This window comes from Mesitornis unicolor, unplaced genomic scaffold, assembly GCF_000695765.1.
Source record: "Mesitornis unicolor isolate BGI_N332 unplaced genomic scaffold, ASM69576v1 scaffold8661, whole genome shotgun sequence".
NCBI classification, from domain to species: Eukaryota; Metazoa; Chordata; class Aves; order Mesitornithiformes; family Mesitornithidae; genus Mesitornis; species Mesitornis unicolor.
In genome coordinates, this window is record NW_010164429.1 from 39,576 (window position 1) to 52,196 (window position 12,621).

The following is a 12,621-nucleotide window of genomic DNA, read 5'->3' on the forward strand; positions in this document are numbered from 1 at the left end:
TTTTGTGTAAGTTTAAAATCTGGGATGTAGGATATTAAACACAGCAAGTGGCTTGGCAGAAAGTAATCTTTACCAAAAATGCATCTATTAAATGGAGGCTGATTGAGACGAGACTGAAAAGTGGGAGTAATAGCAAGATAACTGAAGAAGCAAAAGCAAATTATTATCCTTGATAACTTTAGGAGTTCTTAATTAACAAAGGGACCTATTCTGGGATAAAAAGAGTCCAGATAAATACAGTAGAATCAAAACAAAAACATCTATGCTATGTGTAGAAACATACATGATTAATGAGGTTTTGGAACATTTTATTAGCTAACACATATATAAATCTCAAAGCAAGGGAGAAAGGCAGTAGTGGATTTCTAAAACACTTAATTTTCATTCTTAAGTTAATGCTAAAATTTTGAAACTTCTGTATGTGAAGAAAAGTTTCTTCATCTGCGGATTCTAAATCTAGATAGATTTGTCCTAACTTCCACTTAAATTTCTTTCCATTACTATTAGTGAAGGAACTGATAGACTACAGCTTACAGCAGGAAACCTGAGACGGTGGGCATTTATGAGAATTTATCTTATATTAATTTGTTAATAAAGTTCAGCTAAGGAAATAGAGTATCAATAGTTTGGGGGATGGAGAGGGAATACTTGTGTTCGAAGTTTCACGTAAGCTGTTTATGACATGACACAAAATCTGATTTGGGGTGTGGGGTTTTTTGTTTGGGTTTTTGTTATGTGGTGGATTTTGTGGGTTTTTGTGGGGTTTTTTTGGGTTTTTTTTTTGTTTTGTTTTTTTTTGTTTTTTTTTTAAAGTCCATGGAAGGACTGCGTCTGGGAACCTGTGGAATGGTGAGAATGGCACCTGGCAGAATCAGCTGCTCCTGATGCATGGTTTACATTGAATGTGAGACTTGTGGAAGAAGGGGATGACTTCAAAATAGAGGACAAATAACAGATTTAAGGAACAAATTGTTGGTCCATGATCTACATATAGACAGCTTCAGTTAAACTTAATATAGCACTGCTTGGGTCTGGATTTTAAAAAGAAAATGTAGTCTGGAAAAATCTTTAAATACTGCTTTCTTCAAATAGAGATCTTCTCTTGAAAACCTATACATAAATGGGAAAGATTTTAAAAAATAAATAGATTTCAAAATCAGTAAGTAGATAAGAAAAAAATGATACGATTTAACTAATTTTCTTCATGGAACAGGTGTTTTTGGGTATCTGTTTTCTTTATAAGTGATAACTCTGTGTTTTAAATATGATAGTTATGAACAGCTGTATGGCTGGTTTTTTTTTTTTAAATTAGCATTGATAGGATGATATTGTTCCGAATTAGTATTTTAAATGTAATACTGTAGAGTGTTGGCATTATAATTAATATTTTTAACCCTTAGAGACAGTAATGGATATTTGCTATCAAATTTTACTCCAGTATGTCTCTGTTGTATTTCTGTTGCTTGGAGTACAGTTGCAGACTTATAAATTCAGGTAAAACTGTCACTATGGGATATTTATTGCTTCTTTGCAATATATTTTGGTCTTGATAATAAGAAATGGCAGTTTTCAATTTAGGGACTTTTGAATTTAGGAAAACAAGATTATGATATAACTATTATTTTTTCATTGCTTTTAATTTAATTTTGTTTAACACACTGTTTTCATTTTGTGAGCTTTTGTATGCATATGCAAAATGTTTCTCCTCAGGCCCCCTTGTATTTCCTGGTCCTATTTTTATGAACCATCGAGAGCAGGCTCTAGCCAGAATCAGACCCCATCCAGCACAGCTAAAGCATAAACGGGACAAGCACAAAGGTATTTGGTCTTCCTTATTGACAAGGGTGGAAATAAGCCCACTCCCCCAATCACTTCTTCCACGCGCTGAATCTGTCTTTTCAAAGAACTGCACAAAATGAGTTCTGCTTTTCTTCTTGTTACCTGAGGAGAAAGAAAATGCATTTAAATGTTGACCTTTTTGTTTAAAATTGTAAATGTTTCGTGGCCTGCATAATCTTTGGTTTTTTCCCCTTTATTTTTTGATGAAATATGGATTGTCTTTCTATGTGTCTCTTCTTATTTCTAATGCTGTTTCATTCCTAAGCTTCTTTAATTTTACTGTAGGAAACTTTAACACCTTTTAGTAACTCAGGCTGCTTCATTGCGTTTGTGTTGTTTTTTTTGAACCTTTGTGTTGTATAGCTGGGGTGATTGCCTTGACATATCTATTCCAGATTTGTTAATTTTAGCATAAAATTTTTCATAGGTAAGTTATCTTTTAACAAGCCTTTTTTAGAAAAGAAATACTAAAAATAATGTAAACTTGCTTTTTTTTAATGGAGTTTGAATGGGGAGAATACAAATAAAAGTATAGGTTTTGTGCTGCAATATTCTTGAGTTAATTGTTCTTTTGCAAAATATAAGTAAGGAGATATTTTTGATATTTCTGATTTTTTTTTTTAATATCTGGAAAGTCAATTCATTATCCCTTGAATTTCTAAATGTGTAATTTCTTAAGATATTAATGGTGTATTTTTTTTAGGAAGAGGTAGTATATTACTAAAAATGTCAACTGAATTTATTACAGTTAAGCTATATAAAATCTGATGGTAATTTTCATATATCTGTATATAGATATGCCTGTATGTGTGTATTTATATATAAAAGATGAATATGCAAAATGTAGATTACAGACCTGATCAAAGTAGAAAGCTTCTAAAATGGTGAGGACCTGGAACACTTCAACCATTTTCTAAAGAATAGCTAAATATGAAAAGAGTTGTTAGAATGGCATTTCAGTGGAATTAGCAGAAGTTAGTGATAGTATTTGGCATGTGTGCAAACAAATTGCATGGCAGTTTGAGGCTTTTTGGGATATGATTTCAGTGTGTGTGGATGATGGACATACTGGATCATGAAATCATGTTAAGTTGATTTTACAGACATGAAAGCAGAATCTGGTCCTTTGTATTTGCATAACATATATTCAGTCTATTAGGAAAACATACTATTTGAGCTTGAAGTCTTGATGGATCAAAGAGAATAATTTAACATAATCTCCCTGGGAGAGATTGGATGCTGAAAGGCAAAACATACAGAACCTTAGTGCTGGCATTTGAGTGACAATTTGCTGATGACCAGTGTTCCTGAGCTGGATTCTACTACTAGTTGTATTGCTTGCCAGCCCTTGGCCTCACAGGCAAATGGATATGCTATGCTATGCTCATCCTGCCTACATCTGTACTTATTTTGACATGTGTTAGTAGTTGTAGCTCACTTCAGCTCAGGTATCCTCTGTACAAGAGTCAGTAGCATCAGTCTGAGGTTTACATTGCTTCTTGGAGTTGTAAGAAGAATGCAAAGGTCTGTGTTGTGCTGAAGGATTTTGTCAGAGATGCTCTATAGAACTGAACATTTATTTTTCCTTGAGGAAGGTGGTATGCGAAGAATCAGTTTCTTTTAGTTCTTTGTGTCTCATGCTAAACAGATCAGGAAGACTGTAACATCTTTACAAGTAAACTTTCAGATTCTTCTCTGCTTCAGAAGGCTTCCTCTCAAAAGATGACCATAAATTCCACCAGAAGCTCGAAATGCCCATTAACTTTGGGAAGAGCTTCCCAGGGAAAAAGGAAAACTGACTGGTGAAGTGTGTTGATATCAAAGTAAAGGGGAAGGTGGGAATCAGGAAAAAGATGCCTCATCTTACAAGGCATGCCTCTTTTGCTATACACAGAGTGCAGATCAATAATCAAGCAGTCTGAAGCAGGGATGTTGACTTCAGTAAAAGGACAATGCAACATTGAAATCAGCATCTTGTTTTGTTTTAGTTTTGAATGTGATGCTTTCCAAACTGGCATTGTTTCTTCAGATACTTCTGCTAATGTAGTCTTATAACTCTTCACACCAACCAGACCTTCCAGATCTTCAGGCAAGGAAAGTTTATTTTGACTGGTAGTACTGATGAGGCCAGTACTAAATTTGCTGGTGCCTGTTCTTGCTTATCCATTTGTAGCTGCAGAACTTCTCTTGATAATGATATTTAAACTTGAATGTGAACAGCTTCTTCAGGACTGACAATTATAGCCTGCTTTAAAAAGTGTATTTGGTATGCACTTGTGCATATTATCAAATCTACGTGTTTTTCATTTGTGGAATTCTTCTGTTGAATTTCCCAGTTGAAAACTCCTTCAACTTCATCAAAATACCCATTTTCTGGAAAGCTTTCCATTGTCATTGCTCATTTCACACTTACAGGGTCTGCCTATCGAGATCCTTGTTAGTACAAAAAATGCATATTAAACATAATCATAATCTTTCTGATCTATGTCCGTGTCTCCATCATAAGTATGGATAGAAAGGAGAAGGTACTACCTTCTTGGTAATCATGGAGTGCTTTGTAGCAAAGTGAGCTTTGCTTCATCCATATTTTTTAATGAAGTATTGAGCTTTCAGTCTTTCAGCTGTAAGCTCTGTAAAAATCCTCTCAGGCATCCAATGGACTTACTTTTTCCTGCCCTTAGATGATTTTCACAACCAGAGGTAGGTTTCTTTCCCTCCTGCAGAGTAGCTATAATATTGGTTTCAGATATTTCAGCTGAAGCCTGTGGTGGACAGCCAAGAAGCTGCAGTTGCAACCTGATTTGTTCAAGTAATCTTGTTGTGTATAAAGCCTATAGATGATACTGAGGCATTCGGAGCATCCCCCGTGAGGGTTTGAACATCACAGATACTAACCAGTAACTTGACTGATATGCTGATTCAAAACTCATGAGACAGTTACTAACCACGCAAAGAAGGCTGAGAGGAGTTCTGTTCTGTCAGCAAATTTCACACTTAAGCAAAGTAAGATATATATGGAAGTTAGTTGCTTCCATTCCTGCATTCTTAAAGGCTTTGAGAATGTAGCTTTGGAATTTGAAAATGCCAACTCTCTGAAACTTTTTGCTTTAAAATAAATTCATTTCTTGGATAAGGAATTGAAAAACTTGTTTTGTGTGAATGTACTTGTCTCTGCATCTTGCACAACGGTATTTAGTGTTTCCTTAAGGATAATACGGTGTTGTGTTTTCATTTGCAACTTTGGAAAAAATGGGAATCTGTCTAAAATCATGTTTTCTTTCAAGGCAGGATCACATATTTATCATTTGAGAAAACAGCAGTCCTCATTATTAGTAGTTGTTGAAGCACTTAAGAGCAGTACTTTTTTCTTACACTGAGGCATGAAATGCACATGTACCTGTTCAGGTGTCTGCAGATCACTTGATATGCTGCTATTATGTGAACACAATGCAACTTCTGCTAAATTTTGTTAAAATGACTGTGCACGGGTGACATGGTTGTTGTGTGTCCAGTTCCTTTTGTCGTAGGAAGTGCATGTAGCCATGACATATACTGGACATGTGCATTCCTGGCTGGTGGCTCTTCAAGAGCATTTGCACAGTGGGAGAGCTTACACTTTTAATTACAGCCATCGATGATTGAGGGAGGAGGGAAGATAGGAGCCACAGGTAGACTTCCAGAACAATTAATTTTTTTCTGGTTCTGTCTGAAAAGCTTCTGTGAAACAGGGAAGCAGAAAGTAGGCTGCTTGCTGAATAAATAATGTAGCCCTTAGAATCATCTCGATTACTTTGGCACGTAGTCAGCATAAAATGTTCAAAGGTACTGTATTTGAGAAGTAGCCAAGTTGTTAACTAAAATACTAGAAGCATGTTAAGGCAGAATTACGTGACTAGGAGCAAAAATTCTGCATTTTCAGGGTTTTTTTGTTGTTAAATAGTGCCTCTGTCTCTTTGTATTTGCTTTTGTTCTTCATACAAAAGAAGCTGCAGGCAAACCTTTCTTCTAATGGTGTGCAGCCTGGTAGTACACAGCTGACACCATTGGAAAAACCTCAAATATCCCATGGCAATTCTGAGAGCCAAACAGTTCCTTCACTTTCATGCATATCCAACATGTAGTGCAAGTGTTATTTTTTTTGATGAAGGGCACCCACATCTTCAAAGTGATATTTTATCTATGCTATTAAACCTAATTCTTTGAAAGCATTACTTAGTACCTATATACACTGTTCCTTTACAGATGTAAACTATGTGGAGACTCATGTAATTGCTATACTCAGTCATCACTAGAAAATAACACTATTTCCAGAACAGTAATAAACCTGCTGTTTTGTAATAAGACTGCTAAAATGACTTTATTGTGTCAGCAGTTTCCATGCAATAAAAAGGAAAGAAAGTTTGAGCAATAGGTATAAAAACAGAATCATATGTTTAAAGATTTGTAAGTCTGTAAGTGCTATGCTGCATACAGTGAATAATGAAGTCTCAGAGTTCAGATTTCCACTAACCTTTATTCAGGAAAATGTGTAGAAATTATAAATATACATCTGAATTAACAATACCTTGAATGCTTTGAGCAGCAATTGTTTCCCTGTATCAGTTTTGTTAATGAAGGAGTAATAGATAGAAGTACCACAGAAAAAATGCAGAATCTCCTGTGTGCACTTTTTTTTCACTCTGTGTATTTTCTTTCATTTCTCTATACTAGAGACAGTGTGACTGAAGACATATATGAAGTTTTTCATTGTGAAAATGCACTTGCTTTAGAGCTTTTGTTGTCCACTTTCTACACAGGTTTTAATGGTGATGAGCATATTGTCTGTTTCGTGTTGGTTTCCTGCTAGTATTATGAAAATGCCTTCTTTTGTTGACCCTGTGACCATACAGTTTAAGTATCTTGACCTCTCGGGCACAACTTGAGGCTGTTTCGTCTTGTCTTATCGCTTGTTACTTGGCAGAAGAGACTGACACCCAGCTCGCTACAACCTCCTTTCAGGTAGTTGTAGAGAGTCATAAGGTCTCCCCTCAGCCTCCTCTTCTCCAGACTAAACAACCCCAGTTCCCTCAGCTGCTGGTCACTTCAGTGCTTTTATTTGATGCAAGGGCAGTTTGACTTTAGGAATAATGCACTTCATGCTTACTGAAAAGAAATCACAGAAACTGTCTCTAAAAGTGCATCTTAGACAGGAAACAGATGTGCTAGTGATGAGTATGTTTGCGTTGTTAGAAATGAGCTGCATAAGTTATTGTTAGTTACGTAAAACAGGGGCTACATGGGCAAGTCAGAGTCAAGTAAAATCCTTAAAAAGTACTGATCGAAAAAAGCAGACCAGGCTATGCCTATTGAGTTTAACTGTAGTGCTTTCTGTCTGCTTCGCAGTGCTGTTTTATTGAAGAATGAAAGTAACGGTTGTTAAGCAGAACTTGTGAAGTTGTTCAATTTGCTGTTTGGCTGGTCATTTTTGTCTTCTCTTCGGAGGTTTCTGCTTTAGATGGTGTGATATTTCCCAGTGTAGTAGACTGTTTAGAAGTAGGGTTTCTGTCGTCTGTCGCATCTACTCTCATGCCACATTTTGAGCTGTCTCTCTTACTATTCTGTGAGTTCTTTCTCCTACCTTACAAATGGTGGTGTGGGGAGTTTTTCACTATTCCTTGTTCTATTAATTCTTCTAATAAAACACTTTAAGAAGACATGGGGTATAATTACAAGTTTTGTTTATAGACGGAAGTGGAGAAAGAGGTGAGAAGGATGCCAGCAAAATCACAACTTATCCACCAGGCGCTGTTCGCTTTGACTGTGAACTGAGAGCCGTACAAGTTAGCTGTGGATTTCACCATTCAGGTAAAAGCAAATAAATAAATGTTAACATATATAACATACACTAACATATAACATATGTTATAGTATAGAACTTTTATTGATTTTTTTGAAATGTTGTCCTATGTGTTTTCACTGCTTTGTGTTTAATTTTCTATAGGGATGTATATAGGAATGTTAAAAGTTGAACAGGTTGCATTATCATTTTGTAGCCTACTATGCTGGCCTGAACAATGTGAAGGTCTATAAATATCATATATTGAATTACATCAGAGCTTTTAAGCAATTTTTTAACCATTTGGGAACATCTGCATGGCACAGCCTTGCCATAGAGACACTAGCTGTGATGAATTGTGAAATCTGGTTATGAACCTTTTAGTGTTTCAGTAGGGATTGCTAACTGTGCTGCTCGGAAAGGCTAATGAGCACTGGTGCAGTACCACGTTAACCTATGTGTGTCAGAAAAACATCATTCTTTTTTGTTTGTTTTTCAGTGGTTTTGATGGAGAATGGTGATGTTTACACATTTGGCTATGGGCAGCATGGGCAACTTGGGCACGGTGATGTTAATTCCAGGTAAGCTGGTAATCAAAGGACATGACTGAATATTGCTGTGCCATTGTATAAAAAGTGGGTAAACTCTGCTTTTCTGTAGCTAGCAAGTGAGAAAACTCAAGTATTGTCCAAATTAAGTTGTCATTCTGCACTTACTCCCTATAAACCTGGATGGGTACACTGTTAATAGTAACCATACTTTTGTACTTTATCGGTAATTTAATATGTGAAGGCTTCTGTGCATAGTTATTAGCATCGGTTCTATAATTGAGTATAAAAGCTTTCTGTCTTTTCACTTCTCTTTGCATGTATGACAGAATGATATTGAAATCTCACTAAGATTTTGTTATTACTACAAAATATTACATATGCAATAATTCAAATAATATGAGGTTATAGACTTGGATTAACCTGCTTCTCTTACATTACTGATGGTAGTTCAGTTATGATAAAATCTCCTTTTTGTTTATTATTAATCTCCAAAATTAGGTCACTAGGCTTGGGTCACAGCTGCATTTTATATACACTTTAGTTGTCAGCATGAGAGTGACCTCTTTGTTTTCTTTGTGATCAAATTAAATAGAGAAGTCAACAGAGTCTGGAGAGCTATTTGACAAGCCAGCCCCTATTTATCTACTTTAAGTATGCTCAGTACCTCTGTAAACTATTGTCTTGATCTCTGTTGACTACAGTTGAGAGCACAGACAACTAAATATATGTGTCTTTAATGTGAGGGTCAATCTCACCCATAGTATCTCATTTGGTTACTGAAGTAGACAATCAGTGTCCTGGCATAAAAGGAAATGTAATAATGTTGTTCTTTGGACACACACATACTTCATAGACACATTAGACAGGGAATTTGGAATAGTAGGAATCAGTGAGGCTTTGTGTAATGCCCAGTATCTGTATGTAAAAGGCATATAGAGTGGAGCATCCATGACCTGTCTTCAGTTTTGCCATTTGTCTTGTAGCAATGAGATCAGAATTACTGAACATCTGTTCTCCTAATCTCTTTGGAGACTTCCAAATCTTTTCTTTTGTCAGGTTTCTGAGAAAGCCTTCATCATCTTAAAACTTTCATTGGATTCACTAAAGAGAAGAGGGAGAGGGAAGGAAGGAAGAAAGTTTACTTTGCATTGACTGCTGTGCCTAATAGTAGTCTCTAAACTGTTACCCCTACTCAGTCTGCATTGGACTGGTGAATGCAGTCTGTGTTTCTGCCAATGGAAGAGCCACATCACAGACAAGTACTCTGTTTTTTGTTCCTGGAAATTCTTGGATACTTGTTCAGAGCTACAACTGCTTTATCTGGCAATTCAAGTCACTACTAGAGTAAGGATAGTTTCTGTCTTAAAGACTAAAGAGCTACAAACAGCAGTGGCATTTGTACTGGTAACTTACTGTCTCCTGTTTCCAACTTCAGAGAAGTCATTTGGCTTTTCTAAAGGCATCGGGGCTATCTACTCTACCTGTCAGAATTTCAGGCAGTAAACCCCACCTCTGTGGCTTACTTAAACAAACTGGATGGAAACCAAATGTAGTTCCAAGGGAGATCCTAGAAGAGAACATGAAACATCCTGTGCGAAAGGATAGTGCTTGAAAATGCCTAGAAGCTGAGAAGGTACAAGGGACTTGACACTGGCGTTGGTATCATTCTGCTGCAGACCCTAGACAGTGTCTGAAAAAAGCCTTGAAGAAATTTGGAGTATGTCCTGTGCATGAGAACTGGCTATAGTACTATATTGCTGTTTAGCACCATCATTCAAATGATAATTTCCTCATTGATGTACTTCTTTTTCCAGCTTTAAGTAGAGATCTCTCCTCTGTCCTCACAGTAAGGCATTCAGAGAAGGAAACAGGGAATCCTTATGCAGAGTTCCACCTCAGTTGGGACCCAGTGGTGCTCAGATGGCCAGCTCCAGCCAGGTCAGTGGTATGTCAGTCATGCAGTGTGTCACATTGCCTGTATTGACCTCAGGAAGACCATAATCTTCTGAATCCAGGAACTGATAATCTGCTGTGTTTCTGGGAGAAAGAGAGAGGAGGAAAAAAGAAAGTAATATTTAGGCAGCCTTGCTCGTATATCCAAGTATGGGGGCCCCTGAAAATGAGAAATGTCAGGGAAAATGCAGGAACTCTCAGTTTCATCCGAGGGAGCCATCTTCGTTTCCAGATGAAGCAATGATGGAGATTCCTAGGCAGCCATTGATGACTTATCCTTTCAGAGACTTCTGTCTTGCAGCATAAAGATTTAGTAGTGAGACTGTATTTTAAAAAGTCTTGAAAATCCTTAACTATTTTGAGTTCTGTGAACTTGTCCAGACATGTCTTTCTCCATATTAAGGGGGTTCTGGACTCCTCTATTAGAGTATGGTAAACACCACAAATTCTTCCTCCCACTTAGTAGGAATGAGGCATATGACATGCCCTAGAAGGACTTCAGACTATTTTGTATGCACACAAGCAAACAAAACAGCTGATGAACAGGATGATGTGCTTCACAACAAACCAGTAATAGAAGTGAAATGGTGTGGAGGAGCAAGCAATATGCAAAAGTTGGTGGTATCTTTTTCTTCAGCAAAGACTTCAGCTGTTCACAGATGGACTACTTAAAAATGCAAGTGATCTGGTTCCTGGGAGGCCAGTTTTTCCATATCAGGATGCTGGAGCTGTTAAACTAGTCTGCATAGGCTTTCTGTTCTAAAATCCACAGTGGCGGATGTTGTTGAGCTATTTGCTACATGACTGATTTGTCAGTCTCTGCTTATATTCACCTCAAATTAGCTGTTGGTGGATAGAAACTCAGTGGAAGCAATAAATGCTATCTAGTATCTAGTCTGGGTGAAAAATAGCGTGTCTTGCTTTCAGGTAAGCGAAGGTCTGTTTGTTACTGATGTTTCTCTCAATAAAATAGAACTTAAAACTCCAGGATCTTTCTGTTACTGTTCAAACAAACTGTTGACTTCGGCACTACATTAGCAAGCACTAGATCTGGTGCTCAAGCTCTAGAGATGAGACAACTGAAGAAAGACAATCCTGATATGGTTTTGCTTCTGAAGATTCAACGATAACATGGAAGAAAACTGAGCAGATGTTCCATGGACAGTCAGCTATGCTTTATTTGAAGACAAAGCATAGAGACTATATCCTATTGATATCTCTAGGAAAAAAAATGTATTTCATAATCTCTGTTTGATAGGATCAAGTTTCTAGATGCGTTGTCTGATTATTTTACTTCCACAGTGGAGTGCAGTTACTCTAAAATGCAACAATTAATTATTTATTTAAAATGAACTCTGACTGCAATTGGTAGGAGTTACTGCTGGTTTCCTGTTATCCACTACACAGTAACAGCCCATGGTGAACCTGAATTTGCAGCACTCGATCGGCTGCCCCAGGTGACATCTTACTGGGCTTGGCAGCCAACTGTTGCCTGGATAAGTACCATGGACAGCGATTGCTGGACTATTTAACACAAGGCAAGTTTTCAAAGACCACATCTGCTCCCAGAAATGCTGACCCTTCAGGATGGACGAGGGCTTCAGTGTGGAAAGCCAAAATGCACTTGGACCTTCTGCAGGATCCTGAGTTAGCTGATGCGTGTATATCTGCTGCTTTTCGTTCAGCACTCTTACATTTTCCCAAGGGATCTCAGGTTACTTTCTGTATAGTTGAGGTTGGTCTTTTATGATTGACTGTGTCAAATACCTGTCATATCCATAGGCCAATGAATCTGTGAGTTTGATACCAAGGTGTCCTTCAGCTCCATCCCAAATGCTTCCTGCTTTGTCCCATTCAAATAGAGAAACCCTGGTTGTCAAAATCTTGTCCAAAGAGTCTTAAGTCAGACTCTAAAGTGTCTATCCTGAGCTTTTCTGTATTGAGTTTAAGAGGGACAGGGAAATAATCAATAGTATCACAGGTTCTAAATTCCATATACATCAGTCAAACCAGCTTAATGTATTTTTCCAAATCCTTCCTCCTTTTACAAAATGAAAACTATTTTTCTGTAGAGGATAACATATTGCATCTCTCTACATTAGTTGCTTGTCTGGTTTTGCTTTGGTGCTGCCAAGGGAATATCATGCACAGCATTCAGATAATGTTGCTGATAGATTTGATTGTCAAAACAGAAAGATAAATAGCTTTAGTGATAATGGCTTAGCTTTTATGCATCAAATAGATGAAATGGTCCTTTTTTTTTTTTCCCTAGCGTAGGATTGATAATTCCATGACTGCAGATATGATAATTTTGAGGGGGAGAAAAAAGACCTTTACTCACATTATTTCCCTTCAACAGGAATGCTTTTGGATTAGTTCTCAATTATGTTTTGTTTTCACTTCAATGCCTTTTTGAGCTTCCTTAAAATTAATGAGAGGCAAGTGTAATGTTTCTTCTGTTTT

The 12,621-nt window shown here is 37.0% G+C and overlaps 1 protein-coding gene across 1 annotated transcript in view; it reads left to right on the forward strand.

The window, feature by feature from the left end:
- Positions 1-12,621, forward strand: part of MYCBP2 (MYC binding protein 2, E3 ubiquitin protein ligase) — a gene marked incomplete at its 5' end in the record, with an annotated part of 156,400 nt that overhangs the window by 36,883 nt on the left and 106,896 nt on the right. The window contains 3 exon segments of the mRNA XM_010194319.1: positions 1,711-1,818; positions 7,564-7,683; positions 8,154-8,235. Coding sequence (XP_010192621.1) covers positions 1,711-1,818; positions 7,564-7,683; positions 8,154-8,235 — 310 coding nt within the window.